Source organism: Crocuta crocuta, unplaced genomic scaffold (assembly GCF_008692635.1).
Source record: "Crocuta crocuta isolate KB4526 unplaced genomic scaffold, BGI_CrCroc_1.0 scaffold130, whole genome shotgun sequence".
NCBI classification, from domain to species: domain Eukaryota; kingdom Metazoa; phylum Chordata; class Mammalia; order Carnivora; family Hyaenidae; genus Crocuta; species Crocuta crocuta.
The window spans coordinates 656,970-678,826 of record NW_027527920.1 but is presented as its reverse complement, the minus strand read 5'-3'; the positions used below and the strand labels follow the sequence as shown (position 1 = coordinate 678,826).

Below are 21,857 nucleotides of genomic sequence, written 5' to 3'. Positions count from 1 at the left end.
CTTTTGGAAACCAGTCCTTTTCCTGCTCCTGTTTCTCTGGGTTGGGGGTGAGTTTGGGAACCAGCCCAGCCGACTCTCACTGAGCATGGCTTCCTGAACCCGGCACGCTAGCCACATGCTTGACAGAGGGCCAGGAGGTATCCAGAGGAAGGGCCTTAAAGCTACAGCTTCCATCACACTGGTGCCCCTGCTCTGGGGACACTACCCTGCGGCCTCACGCTCTGGATCTCTGCTGGGCCACCAGCTACCAGTGTCAGGGTTGTGGCCAAGGAGGGGACGGAGTTCCCAGAAGCAGCCCACAGAGAAGCAGTGATGCCACACCGCCTCGCCGATCACGTGACCCGTGCTTCAGAGGCGTCAGCAAGAAGTCTCAGCCTGACACAGGGGGCCCCTCGAGGAGACCAGGCGAGACAACAAGCAGGGCCTAGGTGCCCTTGGCCATCCGGTAGTGCCTGACGGTCTAAGAGGACTAGGGGCTGGGAGTGAGTCCACAGAGAGAGCAGGGAAGGAAGAGATCAGTGTCTGGAAAGGGAGGGAGAACACCTCCTCACAGCAGGTGACAGGAAGGGAGGTGAAGGCACCCCAGACCTCACCTGCCTCACCTTTGTCCCATCTGTGGCCTTTCTTAGCAGGTGTGCAAGTCACACAGACCAGGAACCGGAGAGTCGTTCCTGAGAGCCCCTCACCTCTGTCGTCACCCCCAGGCTGACAGACCCCGCTCCTTGGCTCTCTCCCCTCTTCTGCCACCCCCACAGCGCCTCTGCCCTGGTTTGGGCCTCTTTCCTTGTGCCTGTTCCTTCCAGCCCCTGTTCTTCCAGCCCCATGTTCCTTCCAGCCCCATGGAGAGCGTTTTAAAACACATATCCTGTTGCATCCCTCCCCTTCCTAAAAGCTCCAGGGCCTTCGTGGCTCCTGCAGGGTAAAACCTGCCTCTTGAGAGGCACACGGGCCACCCTTCCCTCATCCTCCCATCTGTCCGGCCTCACCTGCCATGCCGGCCTCCAGCATGTTGCCACCTCCCTGCTCCAGCTCTTCCTTCAGCCACTTTTTCTGATGGCCCAAGCGTGTTCTCCCAGCCCCGGCCTTTCCTGACCGGCTTGCCCCTTCCTTCCACCGCCTTCTCTTTGTTCCCACAAGCCCCCGGGGGAGGCACCCGTGCCCACAGACCACTGGTTACATCTCATTAAAATCACGGTTTACCTTTCTGCCCCCTGGCCAGCTTGTCAGCACCCGAGGCGGGACCGTGTTTGGGACTCCAGTCAGCAGCTAGCACGGGGTCCGAAACGGAGCCTTGCACTGAGCTGGGCACCCGTGGTGGGGACAGTGCACACGCCTGTGTCTCTGCATCTGCTCATGCTCATTTCCCCCCCAGGTGTGCTGTTTGCCCAGAAGCCCGTGGTCCACCTCATCGCGGGGTCCGCTCCCCAGAGCATGGGCGGCAGCGCCAGCGGCAGCAGCAGCTCTCACTGCTCACCCAGTCCTACCTCGTCCCGGGGCACCCCCAGCGCCGAGCCCTCCACCAGCTGGTCCCTCTGAGGGGCAGGACCCAGCGCCCCGTGCCCCGCTCTCCTGTCGAGAGTGCAGGAGGTTGATGCACAGAATTTACCTCATCTCGCGGAGCCCATGTCCACCACCATTTGGCCAGATGTTGAGAGTTTGGACGTGCCCGTCTGTCCGGGCTCCGCTCAGGTCCTGCTGTACTCTGGGGACGGGGAGAGGGAGAGGGGCAGGACGGGGCAGCGTTGTCCAATCAGGGATTGTGCTGGAGAACCGGGCGGGCTGTGGGCAGCCGGCTTCCTGCGGGGCTCCCAGGCCACCTCCCGTCTAGGGCACAGTGTATCGACAATCTGGAAGCCGGCACAGGGCTGGAGGCCCGCCAGAGCCCTTCCCCTTAATTTATTTCCCTTCCCCTGCCTTCTGCCGTGACTCCGGGGTCACCGGCCTCTTCCCCTGCTCAGCCCTTCAATCTTTAACTCCCATGTAGGGGCTGCTAGGGCCCAGGACGATGCCTTCGTGGCCCTTCTCTGCTGAGCATGGGACGGGGCCCTCCTGCCCACCCCGCCTACCACATTTGGTTCCAGGGCTGTGGGTCCCTCGAATTCAAGTCTTGAAGCTATCCTCAGGGCCCCATGTCCCTCTTTTAATGGTCCCAAGGAAGGGCACACGAGGGCAGTCCTTGGGTCCCAGAGCTTACTGGGTACCTGCTGAGGGAGAGGCAGAGCCTCAGGGGGCTGCCCAGGCAGGCCCTGGCACCCGTGTCCACACTGACCCTTGTCTGGCCCCCCCTGCACCTCGTGCTGTCACTCGCCCTTTGGCCACCTCTCCCAGGAACAGCCCACTTGGCCCTTGGGCCTTCCCTTCTCATCGGGCCACCTCAGCCCCAACATCCCCAAACCTGCTGATGTCAGGTGCATTGAAATACCTCAGATTTGTAATTGTTGATGTTTGATTCTTCAGGAAGTATTTGCATCTCTGAAATCTTTTTTAATATGTGTTTTGCTGACTTTTTTGTTTTTAATTTTTATTGTTATTGTAGCACCAAAGAAACGAAAGCAGATCACCCCTAAAGCCGAGCAAACATTTGGTACCCCAGCCCCTCCGGCCCTTTGCTCAGACCCCAGTGACAAGGCGGGGAGGCAGGCAGGAGAGATGACTCAGGGATTGCAGCGGCGGGGCCGCGAGGGGCCCTGGCTCGTGCAGGGTGGGTCCTGAAACCACATGGTTCCGGAGATGGTTCCTGACCCACTTCCCGCCAGAGCAGGGCTCATCCCCCACCCCTACCCCCGGCTCCCCTTCCCTCAGCATTGCCACCTCGGGGTGGGGGTGGGCCAGGGAGGCCCTGGGTCTTGTAGAGGCCAAAACGCCCCGGGGATAAGGGGAAGCCGTCCTCCCCTGGGCCCCTGGGCCAGAGCAGGCAGCTCCCGTGTTGGAAAGATGGGGTGATTGTCACAGCGGGCTCACCTCCGGCTGAGCATGTCCTGCAGAGCTCACAGAACATTGCTCCCTGTGACGTCATTGGCTGTGGTGGTGACAGGCCAGGCTGGCGCGAGCTATCGCACGACTAGCACTCGGCTCTGTCTGTGAAAGGAAAGGGAATCAAAGGCTGGAGCACAAAACAGCTACCTCAGCCTGGTAGGCTGCAGCTCTGCCGGCCCACATCTGCTCACCCCCTCCCCAGCCTTCCACACACACTCACACACACATACACACACACACAGCCCCACCCACCGGGGCCTGACCCTCTTCTGGCCTCAGGAGCCTTCCCTCCTTACCCGCCAGGTAAGCGCAGGCAGTGGGCAGAGAAGGGTGTCTGGGATCCGGTGCCAGGAGGGGCCCAGTCAGCTGGCGCTGGGCCCACTTGAAAGTGTCGCAACATTTGGCCAGTGTGTCTTTCTCAGGGGTTTGGTCACGAAGGATGGACTCTTCCTAGCCAGAGGACACGGGGACAGTGCACTGTGGCTTTCTGGTCACTGGATCCTCTCCCCTTCCCCAGGCGGCCTGCCCAGCCTTGCCCTCTAGGCAACCCCTCATTGCCCTCAAGGACCACAGCAGGGTCTCAGCCCAGAAGCCCAAAGTCAGGGATGCCAGCAGGTGCCCCAGGAGCAGGGCCCTGAGGAAGGGAAGCTTTCCCTGAAGTTGCAGTCCTGAAGGCCACAGGGCAGCCAGTTGGCCAGGGCCGCTTTCTCCCCTCCCCTCACCCCCCCAAGCTGCATACTCTGACCAGGAAAATGTGCTAGCACATGGGTAGCCTAGGCAGTGGATAAATACCTCAGACATCCTCTTGCAGCAAGTGTCTGTATATGTTGTGGTTATTTTCTATCTTACATGTTCTCGAATGTTTATATTTCAATAAACCTCTACCTCTTCACACAAGCAGGCCTCTTGGATGCTTTCAGTGACCCTCCCGTGGGCAGTGATCGGGACGGGGGATAGGCAAGAGCCCCGAGAGTAAAAAGGACCTGGTCCTCCAGATCCTTGGGTTTTCCTGAACCTTCTGCCCTTTACTGCTCATACATTCCCCAGAGTGCTCACTCTCGGCCTGTTTCTGGGTTGGCAGAAAACCCTGGGTGTTGCCTGAGCACCAGGGCCCTCTCCGGTGGTCCTGTATCAGTGACCTGGCGGGCACAGGGCCAGGGGACCACCTGTCTTTAGCTCCTGCTGAGTCAAGTGTGGTCCCCGTGCTTATGGAGCTCACAGCCTTGTTGGGGAGGCTCACACAGTTAGCCGGTCAAAAATCAGGATGCAGCGTGACTGGGACAGCAGGCTGCCGATGGCAGATGGCCGGAGCAGCTCACTAGGGCACCTCTGGAGAGCCTCCCGGAGGTGGCAGCGTTTCAACTGGAAGAGTGAGATTGCCGACTGGAGACGTGAGGAAGAGCGTTCTCAGCAGAGGAACTGATCTGTGGAAACTCAGTGGCCTCAGCCAACCCGCCCTTGGGGAACTGTGGCCGGGACTAGGGTCAGTGGGGTGGGGATTGGGGGAAAGGATGGCTGGGTCCAGGATAGATCCCAGGCAAGGGGATTGGGGTGCCATCCTCCGAGCATCAGCAGCTCCGCTGCTGGCCCGTTTTAACCAGGACGTAGGCTTAAAAAGGTTCTTTTCCGGAAGCGTGATCTGGAGTCGAGGGACACGCTGGGCCTAGACCTCTGGGACACCACCACTGGAACACAGGCCTAGACCCAGAGTACTCAGCCTTGTTTTCTGCCACGACGCACATCCTATGGCTACAACCCAGTTCTGGTGAAACCAAGAGAAGTGGGCAGAGAAGGAAAGCACTGGGGATTTGCAACAACGCACCTCGCCAGTCTGTGCGGTCCTCCGAGGCGGGCAAGAGGGGACCTCTTTGCCATTTTGAAGTGCTAGCAAATGAGCGTGACCTTGGAGCCTCTCACTGATTTCTAAACACCTTTTTTAAAGACTTTTTTTTTTTTTTAAGTAATATCTACACCCAACTTGGGGCTCGAACCCACAACCCCGAGATGAAGAGTCGCATGCTCCACTGACTGGGCCCGCCAGGCGCCCCTCGTACTTTAATAACTGGTAACCCATAGTGTAGTTGGTATCCCACCTCACAGCTTCCTGTGACACAGCAGGGGGCCACCACATGGAGGGGCAGCAGGCCTCGCCCATGAGGGCGTCAGGACGTGAGGAGAGACAGGGTCTAGAGACCTCTGCGGTGGAAATGGTGCATCAACAGTGCATCGTGGCTGCAGGGGGGATGAGATGAGAAGGGCTCCTGACAGACCTGGAGAATCTAGAAGAACAAGGCACCAGGCCTTGCATTCCATCCCATTTCAGATTAACAAGACATACAGGAGAATATCTTCAAGACCTCGAGAAAGGGAAGGATTTCTCCAACTAGACCCTCCAAAAGAGTTTATCAAAAGATTCTGGTATTTCGGGGTGCCTGGGTGGCCACGTGTGCTCCAGGAGACCTGATGGCTGGTTTCACTTGGCTATGAAACTATCAATTTCTGAACACCGGTGTGTGCCAGGTGCTGTTTAGGTTCTTTGCATTAACTCACTGCTAGGATCCTCTACACATTTATGAGATGGGGCTATGATTCCCATTTTACAGATGAGGAAACAGGAACAGAGAAGTGTTGCAGCCTGAGCTCCTAAAGCTAGTGAGAAGAGCTGCAGGGGTTCTAATTAAGTAGCTACAGAGCCCCAAGTCTGCCCTCCCAGCAAGTACTATGCATTTTATACACACGGTCTCATTTCCACTCCACCTACACCCCTATGAGGCAGTAACTTGGTTCATTTTACAGATGAAAAAACTCAACGTGCTCAAGGGCAGAATTGTGTTCGAGGGCACTTATCTAGTGAATGGCAGGGCTGGGAATGGACTCTAATCAGCTGCCCTAAACCCCTGCATGTGCCTCCCTTCAGTGAGGGGCAGGAGCGACCCAGCCCGGTGACAGAAGGAAGCAGGAGTTGGAGGGGGTGTCTGGTTGTCCCAAGTCTCCGTTCCGCCCATGTCCCCCTTGCTGTGCAGTCGGGAATCACCTGACAGCCCTGAGAGGCTCCAAGGTTCTCCCGGATCAGCTTTCCCGGCTCCGCGCCGCAACCTCCCCCCGCCTCATTGGCCAGAGGCGGCCACGTGCCTTCCGCATAGCCAATGGGGTTGAGGGGGCGGGGCGCGGGAAAGGAAGCCCGGAAGCCTACTGCACCTTCTCCTGGAAGTCTCTGCGTGCAAAGAGGAGTTGGTGGCTTGGGGCTTCTGAGAGGTTGGAATCCCTATTGGAGGAAAAGGAAAAAGGAACCGACCAGAAAAGCAGGACCGGGACGAGTGGGGACCTTGCTGCGCTTGGAGACAGAGAGGTACGAAGCCTAGCGGCAGCTGGGACACAGAAACAGACAAGAAGGCCAAGGGGCTGGTGGGGTGGGGTAGCCATCCGTGCCAGGAAGCAAACAAGAGCCTGCCTGTGGGAGTGAGCGGCTGGAGGGTGGGTGCCTGAAGGGAGGGCCCTCCAGGAGGGCAGCGCCCTGGTTTGGAGCGCACTGGGGACGCGCCCTGGCAGGGGTCCCAAACCACCATCTCCTGTGAGCAGAAAGGAGAAGGATTTATTTTCGGAGTTTGCGGGACCTGGGACTGGGCCCCGCAAGTGCTGCCCTTGGAAGGTACTCCTTTCCTTCTGAAGACCAGCTCACTATGCTGCCCAGGCCACAGAGCAACGTGAGATGACCATCCTAAAGGTCAAGTTTATGTCTTCTCCATACAAGAGACCTCCTGGGATGAGCTAAAGTCTCTCCATCCCAATTCCATGTCCTAGGAACTGTCGGCTCCATTTGCTCTCACTGAAATCCAGCTTTTCCCACCATGAAAAACAGGGAAGAGAAGAGTTCCAAAGTTTTCTGTATCCAGTCTTCAGCCCTGAGAGACTACGATTTTGTCTCAAGTCTAGTGATCAGGACAGGCCACTGGCTCTGTTGGGCTCAGGACCCATCCGTGGAGAACTCTGCAGGTCCCACAGCAGCTGTGTGAATGGCAGGGATAGCAGAGAACATTTTGCAGGAGGTGATGCTGGAGAAACTACCTGAGAGATGATCTGCCCTTCCATCCCGCCAGAGTCCTCCTCTGCAAAACTGCTTAAGTCAGTAGATGGAGGGAATGTTCAGTGACGGAGCTGGAAGCATGTGACCCAGCTGACGGAGCTCTGTAAGGGAAGGAAGCACACAGTAGGGTGGGGAGGGAAGTTCAGAAAGAGAAAAATGGTCAGGTAACCTCAAGGGGGGCAACTCTAAGCCAGCCTTGCCTGTGGCCATTGAAGATGGCCATTGCATCAAGCTCAGAAACAAGAAACTACTTTTCTGAAACAGGTTAAGGGACCAGGGGGCTTAGCTGCTGCTTTGCTATGTGACTTTGGGCACATTACTGCCTTGTCTGGGCAAGTTCCCTGTGAAATAGGGACAACAGAGTGAGCTGAGACACAAATGAATCAGATCTCACTTTGCAGCATCTAAAGCCCAGTACCCAAGGCCTTCACCAGTAAGACAGAAGGCTGTGGTCATCGTTCTGCTGGGACAGGGCAGTGAATGGACCAACCAAGCCCCACAAGGAACTCAGCACCCCACTGGCCACTCTGCCCAGCTCTGCTTCCAGCCACAGGGTCCCTGTGGGAAAGGGCAGGTGGCCTCGTCCACTAAGAGGCAAGAACCTTGTACTGATATGGGCATTTCCGGCCCTATTTCAGACAGGGAACAGGGAGGCTTCTGACTGCAGCCACCTATGACAGGTCCCATGCCTCAGGCCCGACAGAAACCCTAGCTGGGGGTTGGCTAAAGGTCTAGCCATAGGGGCCTCAGCTCTCCCCAGGGAGTCCTTACCCACCCCTGGTTCCAGAAACCGGACAGTCTGCTATCAGCTCACTGGGGGCAAAGGGCTGACCTCAACCTCTTGTGCGGCAAAGCAAGGTTATGAACTTGTACCCTGGTGGCTCTGGGCCTCAGCGTCCACACTACCTCTCTCCCCCAGCTGGGGCACTGTCCCAGTTGACAACTTTTCTCAGATGCTCCTCTCCTCCATGGCTCTTGGGCTGTGCCTGACATCTGGGGACAGATAAAGGAAGAGCAGACCCCATAGTAGACACAGAGGCAGGGCAGGTGACCAGGTACGGAGTAGCTCTGGTTCTATCCAGGGAAAGGGAGGCCAGCTGAGGAATCCATTCAGAATCGCCCAAGGCCCAAGCTAGAAGGACACTTTGTGCCTCTGTCTACCCCCCTCTGGCTTGCAGATGGAGAAACAAAAGGAGAGAGAGAAACAGGGTCTGGGCCACACAGGGAGGCAGGGGGCACTCTGCCTGTTCCTCTAGGGAGTGCCCAGATGTTACCTTCAGGGGTGGAGAGATGGCTGGAGGCTCCCGCCCTCCCAGTGCTGGAGCCCTGGGTGCTCAGAGGTGTGCCAGCTCCTCTCCCTGGGGACACAGTTCTTAGCCTGAGGATCAGAATTCTTGGAGTCTCCCAGGGCCCGCTGGCAGATATGACCCCATTCTCTCGGCGTCCCCAGAGAGCAGCTGAGGCAAAAGATAGAAGCACTCACCCCATCACGTTCCTCCACACAGGGTCATAAAGATGAAGACCCCCGTCGGGCATAAAGAAGTAGCTGCTCCAGGCCAGGGAATGTGCTACATTCTCTATCACTGGCGGCTCAAGCTGTCTCCTGAACGTACGAAGTGCAAATAATGCCTTGTTGAGAGAATACGGGATAGACCTAGGGACTAGAGCCCTATATGCTGGTGGTCTTGGGCACACCTCCATAGCACGGACTCCATAGTCCGACTTTAGTACGGACTCCCTCTAACTGGACCCCAGGTATAGGGAGACTCAGGGGGCCCAAGCAACAGGCACTGTGCCAGGTGCACTGTCTTGTGTCATCGTAACGTCATCCTTTGAGATAGGTGAGCTAGGTAATATCCCCATTTTACAGACGAGGAAACTGAGGCCTAGAGAAGGCAGACTTGCTCATGCTCGCTGAGCTGGTCAGTGGTGGAGGTGACTTGAGCATAAGAAGGCCACTCTGCTTCCGTCGATGACCCCAGGCCCAGGAACCCAGATGTCCTAATCCCTCTGCCTCCAGAGCCCACCCAGCCATGCCTCCTCCTGCTTCTTCCCCGTGCTCCCTTCCTCAGGAGAAGGCAGATCAGGAGATACATCAAGTTCCAGGCCCGGCAGTGTCCCCCCCGGGACCCTCTTATCATGTCCCTAATACCCTCTCCCATCTACCCCAGATCCTCACGGGAAGGGAAGAGTTGCGAGAATCTCTGTGAAGGAAGGTGATTCCTCCCTGCAGAGCCCCTCAGATCCAGGTGCCCCTCACTCCATGCTCCTCTTTTCCACCAGCTCAGAACCCTCGGCTGCTCTTCCAGCCTCGGCCTCTCATTGAGCCTCTCTCCCACCTTGGGGAGAAGGCAGAAAGACAGTGAGCACATTCTGGGGCCTGAGCCTCCCTCCCCCCCTGGGGGGGGGGAGCAGTGAGAAGTTGGGAGGGATTTGACTGAGTCTGGGGAGCGCAGGTCAATGGCACCAGGGACCACGGGTCCCCCAGGCATGCAGGTCTGGCAGAGGCACAAAGGTGGAGGGGTGCAGAGTACCTGGTTATGGGCACCCTCCAGGGCCCAGATCTTCCGGAGCCCAGCTTGCATTGGGGCCACCTCCAAACCTCCCTCCTACAGGGAAGTCTGGGGATGGGGGGCGGGGAGAGAGAGTCATTGGCTCCTACCCTGATCTGGTGCTCCTGGACATCACCCCACCCTGGTTTCCNGGGGGGGGGGGGGGGGGGTTGCTGCCTGGGACCCTGCCTTGACCCAAACAAGGGGCAGAATAGCTGTCAGGGGCTGGGAGAGGCAGGTAGAACAGCACTTGGAGGAGGGAGCAGGACAGCCTCTGCCTTTCCACACCGTACAGGTGACAACTACAAATTCCCCTGAATCCAAAAATATGAATGGGTGATACTCCCTCCGTGTTCCCTATGCACTACGCTGCTCAGCCCAAGGGCTTCCCGAGGACAGGCCAGGTCTCCAGACCCTCTCCGTCTCGAGGTGCTCCTCTGTCTCTCTGCATGGGGTCCCTGTGCTTTGCGTTGACTGGGGAGCCCAGGCCTACCCTGCAATAGTACAAGGGCAGGGCCGCCTGGGGCTCCAGCCCAGGGTGGGCCTAGGCTCTGCTCTTGGCCCCCAGTGAAAACACCCTGATCCTGACTCACGGGCTCCAACAAGCTAGGTACCTCCTCTCCCCACAGTCCCCTCCCCAGGTGGCCTTGGTCTCAGCTCCTCTGGTCCCTGGTCACAAGGTATCAGCCTTGTCCTCTGCTTGGGAGGCCCCATCTCTAGCCCTGCCCCCACCTCGATCTGAGGGAGGGCAGCCAGGACCCCAAGCCAGCCCTCACGTCCTGCCCTGCCTGCCCCCGAGCTCTCCCCTCTGCCTCTGGTGGGGCCCAGCCTCAACACCCCTCTGGCTTCTCTGCGGTCCTTGGCTCTAGCAGCTCCCGGGGCCCGGTGGGGACAGCAAGACCCGTACCTGCATCCCCACCCCATTCTAACATCATTAGCCCAACCAAGGCGAATGGGCCACTCGGCTGGAGCATTGGCCTGGTTCTTAAAAGCTGGAGAGAGTGCGACCCAGGGACAGTGACCCAGTGGGTACACTGAACAGGGTCATAGGACCCATGGGATCAGAAGCCCTGAGTGCTGCCAACCCCACTCCCAGCGCACAGATGGAGACCTGAGCTGAGACAGCAAGGGCTACCAGGCCACCACCCCATCTGTGTTCTTAGGAGCCCTGCTGCCTGAGAGGCCCCAGGAAGGTTCCACAGTGGCCTCCCCCCCCCCAGACTGCGTGACTGGAGGCCAAGGGGAGTGGGCTTGACTGGTGACCACTCAGTAGGTGGCAGTTTGGTCCCCAGACTTCCACAGGGTGGGGAGCCCACCTTCCACGTGCAGACCCTGAGAGCTTGCCTGGGGGCCCTGCTGGGGGCTACCCCTGTGGGAAGAGGGTGGGTGGCTAGGACTCCGGGACTGCTGGCCTCCCTTCTGGGCTGGCTGGACTGTCCAGGTCCTCGTCCTCATTCTGGTGTGTGGGCAGGCCCAGGCCGCGCTGACCTGAGGGCCCCTGGCCCTGAGAGTTCCGGCGTCGCGACCCCCAACGTCCTGGAGCTCCCCGGCATCCAGCTCAGCCAGGAGGGCGAGGCTCTTGTCCATTTGTGGACAGATGGGCTGCCCGGGGTGCCACAGCCCCGCTCCTGAGCTCCCCGGTACGACAGGGGCCACGGCAGGGAGTTTGGGACTCTTTAAACAGACAGGGAGGCTGAGACCTCTTGAGGGGCAGTGGCTGGTGACTGGCAGAGCCTGGGCCTCCTACTCTTTCGCACCAAGTCCCTGATTTCAGGTTTGGGAAAGCTTCTAGGGTCATCAGAAAGGGCTCCTTGGGGGCCCCAATCCCCAGTGGGCCCCCATATCATCCCAACCTCGGGAGCCTCCAGCTCCTTGCCTCCTGCCACGTCTAGACCCTGGCAGCCACCTGGCTGTGTTCCTTCTCCAAGATCTGCATCTTGCTCTGTCGCTGGCCAGACAGAGGGCGACCCCCACGCCATCCTCTCGCGCCCACAAACACTCACCCACGGGCTCTTGGGTCTGGGCAGGGCCTGGCCCGCAGACGGGAGCCGATCTCCAGCCTGGGCCCCAGCCTGCCTCTCCCAACCGGATGTGGACCGGCTGCCTGGGGGCTCACCGAACAGTGCCCACCCCTCCACACAGAGGCCCCTCCAGCCTTTCTGCAGCTGTGTCAGGGTCCCAGGGCCAAATGAGGGGAGAAAGAAGACAGAACAGCTGGGTCCGCAAGATGTCAAGTCACACCCAACCCAGCCCCGATAGGAAGGTAGCAGGATGCGACCTGGGAGGTATAAGCCGTGTTTGTGTTCTAACCCCTCGTTTGGCAGAATGTGACCTTAGAGATAAGGTCTTCACAGAGGTAATCAAGGTAATTAGGGAGGGCACTGATCTCCTCTGACTGGTGTTCTTATAAAAGGGAAATGTGGACACAGAAACGCACGGGGAGAGCACCTTGTGAGCACAGAGACAGAGGCTGGGGTGATGGGTCTACAAGCCAAGGAACACCGGGGAGAGGTAGGAACAGAATCCCTTCACAGCCCTCGGTAGGAACCACCCCTGCTGCACCTTGAACTCGGACTTCCAGCCTCCAGAGCTGTGAGAGAGGAAGTGGCTGCTGCTTAAGCACCCACCCCCACCCTGCTTTGTGGCCCTTTGTTTGGAAAAGGGGATCTTTGCCGGAAAGTGGCCACTGCCAGCGAGCAGCGTGCAGTGTGTGGTAGCAGGAGCTTGACTGCATCTGCCCCAGCTCTGAGCCTTTTACACATGTGTCCAATTTAACCCTCTTACCGTAACTGTTCTTGGTTTTTGTTTTTCTTCTTTACAGATGTAGCCCAGAGAGGTAGAGTAACTTGCTCAAGGTCACGTAGCAAGTACACTGTGGAGGCAGGATTCAAGTCCAGTACTCGGGCTCTCGAGCACACGATCTTAACCACTAATTTGGGGACAGCGAAGAGCTCAGAATCCTGGGTGAGCCGGGGAAGAGGGACTGAGGCGGATGCCAGGAGAGGGTCAGGGTGGAAGGAGCTTGAGGTTGGGGGTGAGACTGGAGGTGGAATGTGCTGGAGGCCCCGGGGGCCCCGCCGCACCCTCCTGCCAGCCACACTTTGCCCGGTCTCCCTCACAGTCCCTGGGCTGCTGTGACTTGGCCTGTCGGTTGCTCCCCATGGGACCGCTGCCCATGACCCAGGGTGGAATTCTAGGTCACCCTCCCTGGACACGCGCCAGGCCTGGAGCACCCACTTGCTCACAGAAGGGGAGTCCAGGCCGGGCCCCCCTGGGGACTGGGGACAGAGACATGGCCTGGGCAGTCTCTGAGAAGCAAAAGACTGGTAGGCCCTCCGGTTGGGGCCCAAACCGACCCTGGTTTACGGGTCATTTGCAGGGTGCTTTCGCAGGGCTCACTCCGCGCCACTTCCTTCCCGGCGCCTGAATCTGCCCAGCACCCCAGCCCTCAGTCACCCAGGGCCCTGCTTTCTCGCTGCCATCGTCCACTGCAGGCCCCCACCCTGCCCAGGGTGCACACCCCATAGGGTCTCTGCAGGTCCTGAGGAGATGCCCTCCGACCCTCAGGGGTCTGGGTTGATAAACAAACCAAAATAACCCCTGAGGTTTCTTTCTGTGCAAATGCACAGTTGCAGCTGCAAATCCGCTTCCTTGAAGAGCTAACAGCCCTCTCAGAACAAAGCTCTGGACCCCAGTTTGAGAGACACCGATTTAGACCATCGCCACCCTTTATGAGGCCCAAGGCCAGCTAAGCACTGCTGCCGAGACCCTCTCGCATGTTCCTTCCAGCTGGATCAGCAGACGAGCCCCACCGCGGCAGAGCATGACCACCCCCTCCCACCCCGGGTCCCCGGGCCCCTACAGTCCACATCCCTGGGCCTCCAGGCCGCCTCCTTGCTGCCTCTGTGTGTCTCTCTGTCTGTGTGCACATCTGGGAACATGTACATGTCCCTGGGTGAGTGTCTCACATGTATCTCGGGGTGGGGAGTGGAGGGGTGTCCACCCGTCTGTCTACCCGTCTGTCTGTTTGTGCGTGTATACATTTGCCCTAGAGACTAAGAGAGGACACTGGCTGGGAGGATGCAGTCGCCAAACTGGACCTGAAGTCCAGTGGACACGACCCGGGACACCTGAGCCCTTGCCCTGGACCCCGTTCCACGTTCCACCCCCTCACCCTCTCTACTCCTTGCCAGGGTCGGGGACTGTTCTCACCTCTGCCACCTCCACATCTCTCCTCTCTGGGCCTTTGCATGTGCCCCCTTCTCTTGCTGAAATGCCCTACATTCTGTCACTGAGGATGCCCAGTTCATCTTCAGTGATGGTTCAGAGGCTCAGAAACCCCCTCGATGGGGAGGATTTACCTATCTGCTGCCCCCCCCAACTCCCACAGTGCCTCGCCCCTCATCAGACATAAGTGTTTTACAAATTTTTTAACGTTTATTTTGGGGCAGGAAAGGGGCAGAGAGAGAGGGAGACACAGAATCCAAAGCAGACTCTGTGCTGACAGCTCAGAGCCTGACACGGAGCTCAAACTCACAGACCGCAAAATCATGACCTGAGCCGAAGTTGGACACTTAACGAACTGAGTCACGCAGGTGCCCCAGACATATATTTGTAAATGTTGATTTATGTATTTTTGAGAGAGAACAGTAGAGAGCAAGCAAGGGAGGGGCAGAGAGAGAGGGAGAGAGAGAGAATCCCAAGCAGGCTCCACACTTGTCAGCATAGAGCCTGACACGGGGCTTGAACCCACAAACCGTGAGATCACGACCTAAGCCAAAACCAAGAGTCAGATGCTCAACCGACTGAGCCACCTGGGCGTCTCTCTCCTCATCAGACATATTCAATTGTAATTAACCACTTGATGACTGTGTGGCCCCAAACCATAAGCTTTTGGGGACAAGGAGTGGTCTGTAGCGGACGTTCAGGGAAGGTATGCTGAATGGACGGAGGGGATGGAGAGAAGGATGGATGGGTGGGTGGGTGGAGTGTAATGAGGAAGGAGCAGGAGAGGGCAAGGAAGTGTAGGATAAAGCTAGGGGGCAGCCTAAGGGCAGGAAGACACTGGCTCCCAGTAGGAAAGACTGGGGGGTGGGGAAGAGAACGAGGAGGGGGGCATGTGGGGAGGGAGAGGAAGGTAGGCAGAGAGCACCCACCTGGGGAGACCAGGCCTCACTCTCTCTGTCTGGAGACTCTGCAGTTCTTTAAATATCAGGGCGACTACCACCTGGTGCGGGAGTGCCTTCCAGCACTCAGCCACCTTCTCTTGAAGCCTGGGATATGATTCTTCCTCTTCTAGCACTTTCCTTAGGGGGCACTGACACCTCCTGGACGTGGGGTGCGCTAGTAGCAATGGACACAGCATGGGCCCCAGATCACCCCCAACCCATTTCCAGTGGTTTCTTTCCAAGTCACGTGGATGTCCTCACGATGTCTTACTGGCTGGGAGGGGGACTGGGGCAGAGACGCCTCCTCTGTGGCCCCTACACACACAGGCCCTCTGTTCTGGGCACTTCCACTGCCAGGTGTCCTGACTTGAGCCCAGCAGCTAAAGTCAGCTTGCCTCCCCCAGCCCTGGCCGTGGGCCCTCAGGAGGGCTTTGGTCGTGTGTGGCAGAAACAGGACTTGTTGAAGCTCGGAGATGTAAGGGGCCAGAAGGGGACAACCAGGAGGGTTAACACCTGGGGAAGGGAGTCTGGCTTTGGCCACATGATTCAGGGTTTGGGGGCAGAGGCTGGCCCACCTCCCGCCCACAGGGCCATCTCACCCAGCGTGAGAGTGGGACACTCACCCCAGCTTGGACAATCTGGGCAATGCTGGGTCTCCAGGAAGCACCCCCAGCGCAGTTAGCCACACCCCCGTCATCTCCGCAAGCAGCCCTGGCGCTCTGCCTGGGGGCCTGCGCGGGCCCTCCGCCACCATGTGCTCTCTTAGAGGCAGTGGCTACGGCCGCTCTGAGCAGACCACGGGTCGCTGAGGGGGACTGCCCAGCTCTTCCAAGAGTCTCCTGTTGACCCGTGAAGACTCCCTCTGCCCCCAGTCATGGCTCAGCCTCCACCGGGGCTGTGGGGCTCGCCTGGCTGGTGCAGACGGAGCCACCGGCCTTTCCCGCCCCGCCCCCTCCTCCCTGAGCGCTCCCCTCATCCTCTGGGACTCAACTCCTCCAAGAGGCCTCCTCGGACCTTCCCAGCCCACAGGCGCTTCTCCAAACTCCAGGCTTTAATTCTGAACCAGACAGGCTAAGGCAGGCTGCGCCTGGCCAAAGGGTACTGTCTTTCTGGGGCCACAGTGTGAAAGGAATTGTGCCGTGTGGAGGCCCTGCTCCGGTCTGTCCCGCCTGGACATTCTCTTTTCCATGGTGTCCCTGGAGCCCCTCACCCAACTTTGGAACCCCCCAAGGTCAGCAGCTTCCGCTGCTTCTCTGCCCTGCCGGCACAGGTGGGCACGGGCTGGCTCCGCCAGTGCCCTGGGTTCCCTGCGGGGCCTATCCTGCCAGCCGCCTGGGCCACTTGGCCCAGCATCAGCAGCTGCTCCCGCAGGTTGTGTCCTGAGCCTGGTCAGGGGGCTCAGCTGCCCCCATCAAGACTCCCTCCAGGCCCTAAAGTGCCCAGGCCCCGTCCCCATCCTGGCTCTGATCCTGGCCCCGCACGTCCACTCAGTGCAGGATCCTGAGGTCTCTTCACAGCCTCCAGACCACACTGTTTGGAGCCTGAACAAGGTCTTCTCTACCCTCCGGGCTCTGTTTTCCCATCTGACGCCGGAGGCGAGTAGGCTGATGGCAGAGTCTTTGCAAATGTTGACGGGGAGGAGGGGTCCCTCTCTGAACTGAACAGAAACCTTCACACTGCCCTCCTTTGCCAGCTGCTGCCCGAAGAATGAGGACCGAAGAGTGAAGTTTAAGGCAGGGCCAGTGTTCAGGGCCCTGCCGCGCGCCCACTTCGAGGAGGGCTCCGGGCCGAGGGGCCGTTGGCTCCTCTTGTCCAAACATGGCTGGGCTTTTTCTGTGTCTGTCTGTCTGCAGTAGCAGGATCCTGCCCTTCCTCTGCCACTGTGCCCTTCACCCATGACCGGGCACCCTGACTTGTGTGTCCTGGTCTGGCCTCCTCCACCGCTGTCCCTGGGATGCCTGCACTGGTGCCTCACCTGCTCCGGGTGGGCCACGGAGCCTCCCAGCTGCGGGGCGGAGGGCTGAAGGCAGCACAGAGCCCCTGCAGAGGGCCATCCCTGTCCCCGGGCCCGGCAGCACCTGCAGGTTTTGATAAAGCAGGCGGACTCCACAAGGGCCTGCCTGCTCCACCACTGTGATAAGCCTGGCACAGACCTGTACCCTGGCCTGGACACATGGGACTGTGCCCCCCAGCTCTGAGGGGCTGCCGTTACCACTACAGGCTCCAGACAGGTAACCCTCCACCTCCAGCTGGGCCCGAGACCTCACCTCTCCACCCCCGCTGCTGATGGCTCTGGAGCTCCAGCAAGAGAAGGGACGCTGTCACAGGAGGTGGGAGCAGACAGGTGGGTCCCCAGGGTCACCCCCAGCAGGGTAGGGAGCAGGAGCTCTCGGAGGGTCAGCTGTGGGCTGAGACCCCAGGTCCCTACACGCTTAGGAACCTAGGCCATCACAGGGTGGTGCTGCTCTGGGAACCTCCCCTAGAATCTTGGGCTTGCACGAACCTTCACCTTCCTCACTCCCTGGGGACTGCAGCTTTCACCAGGGCAACTGGGACTTGGAAACTTTTCTATCTGCTGAGCTAATACCAGCTGCCTCCCTCCCTCTGACTCTCTGGGTTGGGGGTGGGGTCACAGGGACACTGGCCCCTCCTTTGCCTTCATCCCCTGCCCCCGGTCACACCAGCCAATGCACTGCACACCTCCAGGGGCGCCATTTGCACTGCACACCTCCAGGGGCGCCGTCACTGAAATGATACTACTCACAGCAGCTCTGTTGGGGACTCGGTTCCTGTCTCCTTTGGACGATGCCCCAGACCTTGACCAGCCTTTTTCCTGAGAACATCACCCCAGATGTGGGCAAGCAGCCCTGAGCAGTCTAGAGCTCTCGGCCTGGGAAAAGGGTTTTCTAGCTCAGGGGACCTCCCTAGGACTGCAGACAAGCAAGGGAGACCAGGGAGAGAAGGATGGGAGCCTCACTTTGTGCTCCAGAGCGAGGAGCTCACACAGGGCGCTGTAGAGTCCCAGCTCCCCTCCCTGTGGCTGCGGCACCTGCGATTGCTCAACTGGGCCTCCAGCCCACAGGGCCTCCTCTGCCGGCCTCCAGTCCTGCCCCAGGGCCCTGTCTGAGCACCCGCCAGGGAAGAGGAGCCAAGCTTCGGCCTGGGCCTCAGGGGATGCTGTGCCCACCTTCCCCACACTCACTTGCACCCTTCAGTGGGGCCTGGTGGGCAGGCACAGTCCAGTGGCCAGAAGTGACGGGAGTGCCAGGGAGAGCGGAAAGGCCAGGCATCAGGTCCACGGGGCTCTGCCTCGGCGTGGGTCCTGAAAGCAGGACCGATGGGAGACCCTGGAGCTGGGGCAGCCCTGCCTTCCCAGGGCACCAGCTTCTGAGACCCCTCTTACGCTATGGAAACTGAGGCCCTGGGGCTGAGCATGCACCTAAACCTGTCAGCCCCAACCACTTGGCCTAGGATTTTCCCTGATGATTCACACTACAAATAAACAGCAGCCACAACCCCTCCAAACAGTTTTCAGTTCCAACAGCTTCTATGAGCTGCGGTGCTGACCATGGCCTGGCCACGTGCTGAACAACCAAGCTCTTCTGGCCCTCTCCATCCTGGGCAGGGGGAGCTGAAGCTCAGAAGGGCCCATCCGTTGTCCCAGGTCATGAAGGGAGTCCACTGCGAACGGGGCCCATGCTCCCCCACCCCTGCGGCTCCCCTCCCTGGTGTGGGAGTCTGAAAATGGCAGGGGACAGAACATCTGGGGACATGGGAGTTGAGCTTTAATGTGGGGGTCAGAGCCCTTCAACCCAGTTACCGCTTCAGTGCCCTCTTTGGCTTCTATAGCCTCAGCTGTAAGATGGGGCCCCTGAGCCCCAGGCCCCACCAGTTTGGCAAGGGGCCACATGGGATAGATAGGGGCTGCACACTCCACTTGTCCTTCCTCCCACCCACGTCACCTCCAGGGCCGAGGCTTCAGAATCCTAGCACCGTCTCCCAACCCACACCCCCGGGCACCAGGCACCCTGCCCCAGCTCTGTGCAGGCACAGGGAGAGGACAATACCACTGGGCTGAGCTCCCCCACTCCCTGAGGGACTTACTCACTTCTCACGTTCCCAGACCCACCCCCTGCTCAGGATGGCACTACCGCCCACCAGCCCTCTCCCCTCAGACACTTCGACGCTCTCCTCCCTCGACTCCAGACCCACATTCTTGCAGCCCCTCCAGAGCAGTCTCTCCACATTTCACCACCACACCAGGCCTTTCCAAAGTGGACTGTGAGGACTGGCCACCGCTCCAGTCTCCCAGGCCCTGGGGAGCACCCACAACTCCTCTCTGGCTGGGTGTTCAGTCTTCCCACTAAAAACAGGCACTCCCCACAGCAGCCCCCAGCGCTTACTGAGAACCCAAGCTCTGCCTGGCTTTGTGGTCGGCTCATGGTCGGCTGGAGTAGGGACTGGCACGGGCCAGGTATTGAACTTGCGAAGCCTGTGCAGAGGAAGGCATGGCCCTCAATGCCTGACTCCCCCTCAGAGCGCCTAGGAAGCCTTTCCAGGTAGGTGACCCTGGAGCTGAGGCTCAAAGGTGAATTAACTGCCCCAGAGAAGACAAAGAAGGATGTGGCAGTCAGTCGAGAGCAAGGGTGGCAAGACAAGGAGGGGATCAGAGGATCTGGGGCCTGGAGGGGGCAGCAAGCTGAGCTGGGAGCCCGGCAGGGCAACAGGAAGCTCAAGAGGGGCAAGAGTTGCTGTGGGTGGCAGGGAGCAGGGCACAGGGCAGGGGCTTCACCTGGTGCCCTTGAACCACGCAGCAGTTCTCAGCCCACACAGAAAAAGACTTGGTGGGCACAAAGGTAGAGCCTGGGGAAAGAGGCTGGTCCCTGAGAGGCAGAGGATGTGGAGCAAGGCTCCTGGAAAGGCAGCTATGCCACCGGCACGGCTCAGAGCAGGCTCCTGGTGGATGACCCACGGCTTGAGGTCCCCAGCCAAGAGGTCCCAGAATCTCAGCCTTCCAGCACTGGAGGAATGACATGGGGTGGGGGGTAGTCATCTTTACTTCAAGTTAGATCTTTTTCCAAGTGCCTGATACTCTGCCAAATCTTTTTCTAATAGGCGTGAGTTTCCTTCAGGAACAGAAACACAAAAGAATGAAGCCCTAATGGTAGAATCTGAGGCACCCACAGCTACCGAATTGCAGATTTTGGAGAAGGGGCTGGGAGAAGGCTTCTATTCCATTTGGGAAAATGAGATTGGCTTCCTTATTGGGAGGCAGGACTCCAGGGTTCCCACTGGGAAGATGAGCCGCCTTAACCCTTAAGAGCCTGGCTCCCAGAGCAGGGCTGGAGACAGGAGTCTCCCTCTCAGCTCTTCCACCCTCAGCTGCCCACGCGGTCCTGACTTCCAGGACTCTGGAAACCTCGGGCAACGCGACGCGGTTGGGGGAGGAGACAGAGTCCATTTACCTCGTCTGAGTGGATGAAACCCTAGATGAAATCGGGCTGGTGTGGCCTCGGCCACGGGCCAAGCACGGGGCCCGGGCAAGAATGGCAACTCATTGCCTCCGGCCCCTGAAGCAGGATCTTAAGGGAGCGGGGACAGCCGGGCTCTCGGTCACCCACAGCACAATCGAAGCACCTCCTGGATTTCTGTACCGGGGGGTGGTGCTTTTGGTTGGGGGCCGGGAGCCTTCCGTTTTTCCCTAGCTTCGGGTGTTTACCTCGGATGGGGGGAGGGTGCAGCTAACAGACAACTGGGGGGGTATTAGGCAGCCCCTCGAGCCATGTCGTCGGAACCCAGTTTTAGGGAAAGCCTGGGACTAAAGATCGAGGGAACCGCCGCGCCCCCGGGAGGCGTGGCTCCGCAAGTACCTCGGGGGCGGGGCCACGACGCCTCGCATCAGGGGGCGTGCCCAGCACACACTGGGGAGCGGGCGCGGCCTGGAGGAGGGAAGGCGGGTGGCCCGCCCCCACGGAGCCATCCCGGGAGGGGGCGGGGCACCACGCCGTTCTGGCCCTGGCGCGGGTGTGAGCGGTGAGGGGCCGCTGTCTCCCGCTTGGCTGGCGACGCTAGCGAGGGCCCTGGGGCGCGAACTCTCACAAGCCGTGAGGTCTCCACAAAGGACCAGACCTCGGTTTTCTCCTGAGGAAAAGTGGGGTCTCGTCCTCCCGCCCTCCCCAGGGGCGGGGCAGTGGGTGGGAGGGGCTTCAGCGATCCCATCCCCTGGACCTCGGCCAAAGGGGGCGTCGCGTGTTGCGGGAGAAAAGGCCCGCGGGGTCTGACCGCGGCCGGGCGCGGGCTCTCCTTTGGCGGGGGTTTGCTAGCTGAGACGCAGTGCGAGTCCGCTTACTGCGCCGCTCAGGGAAAACGAGGCTCCCTTGCCCCCAGAAGCCCCGCCGACGTGGCTCTCGGGTATCTTCCGCGAACCTGCTCTGCATGCACTTGAGAATGTGGGCGTGCCGCATGTCTTTAACCGCCCCCCCACCCCACCCCCCGCCACACACGAAAAAGAATAAGGTTTCATTTGCTTCTTCCACAAAACCGAGAGTCGCGACCGCCTTCCCGAACCTCGGGACACAGGCCTCGCATCATCTTTGGCGCCCTCCGGGGTCCCGGGGCCAGGCGGTCGCTCAAGGCGCGTCCTACTTTCACTGAGGCGACAGCGAAACAATGCTCGCTTCCCCGCGCGCAGGAAAGGGATGGCGGGCACAGGCGGGGGTCCCCGGCCGGGTCGGGCTCCAGCCCTCGGCTCCCAGCACCCGCAGCGCGGGACGGCACCCTTGCGGAGCCTTGGGGCCTACGTGCGTCGCGACACGGCGGGGGGCGGGCCGCGGTCGGGGACGTCCCCTCTGCTCTCCCGGAACCAGTCTCCTCACTGCGGTCTCCCGGACCGGAGCGGCAAAGGCGGGTCCTCCAGAGCCTTCGAGTCGGGGGCTAGAGCGACCAGGCCACAGAACGAGGTCGAGCGAGGACTGGCGACAGCTGCGTCACGCGAGGGGCGGGGCCGCCGCGGGCGGAGGCCGGAGCCGGAAGCGGAAGAGGCTCTCGGAGCGGGGAGTGGGGCCTAGCCGCAGCCGG

At 59.8% G+C, this 21,857-nt stretch overlaps 2 protein-coding genes across 2 annotated transcripts in view; both read left to right on the top strand.

The window, feature by feature from the left end:
• Positions 1-3,873, top strand: part of ARID3B (AT-rich interaction domain 3B) — a 54,273-nt gene extending 50,400 nt beyond the window's left edge. The window contains exon 8 of the mRNA XM_077745784.1: positions 1,373-3,873. Within this exon, the coding sequence (XP_077601910.1) occupies positions 1,373-1,536 (164 nt within the window). The 3' untranslated portion in view covers positions 1,537-3,873. The remainder of the gene's footprint in view (positions 1-1,372) is intronic.
• An 8,682-nt stretch (positions 3,874-12,555) lies between these two features.
• Positions 12,556-21,857, top strand: part of CLK3 (CDC like kinase 3) — a 22,943-nt gene continuing 13,641 nt past the window's right edge. Inside the window, exon 1 of the mRNA XM_077745758.1 lies at positions 12,556-12,576. The gene's annotated coding sequence lies outside the window, so the exon portion shown is untranslated. The remainder of the gene's footprint in view (positions 12,577-21,857) is intronic.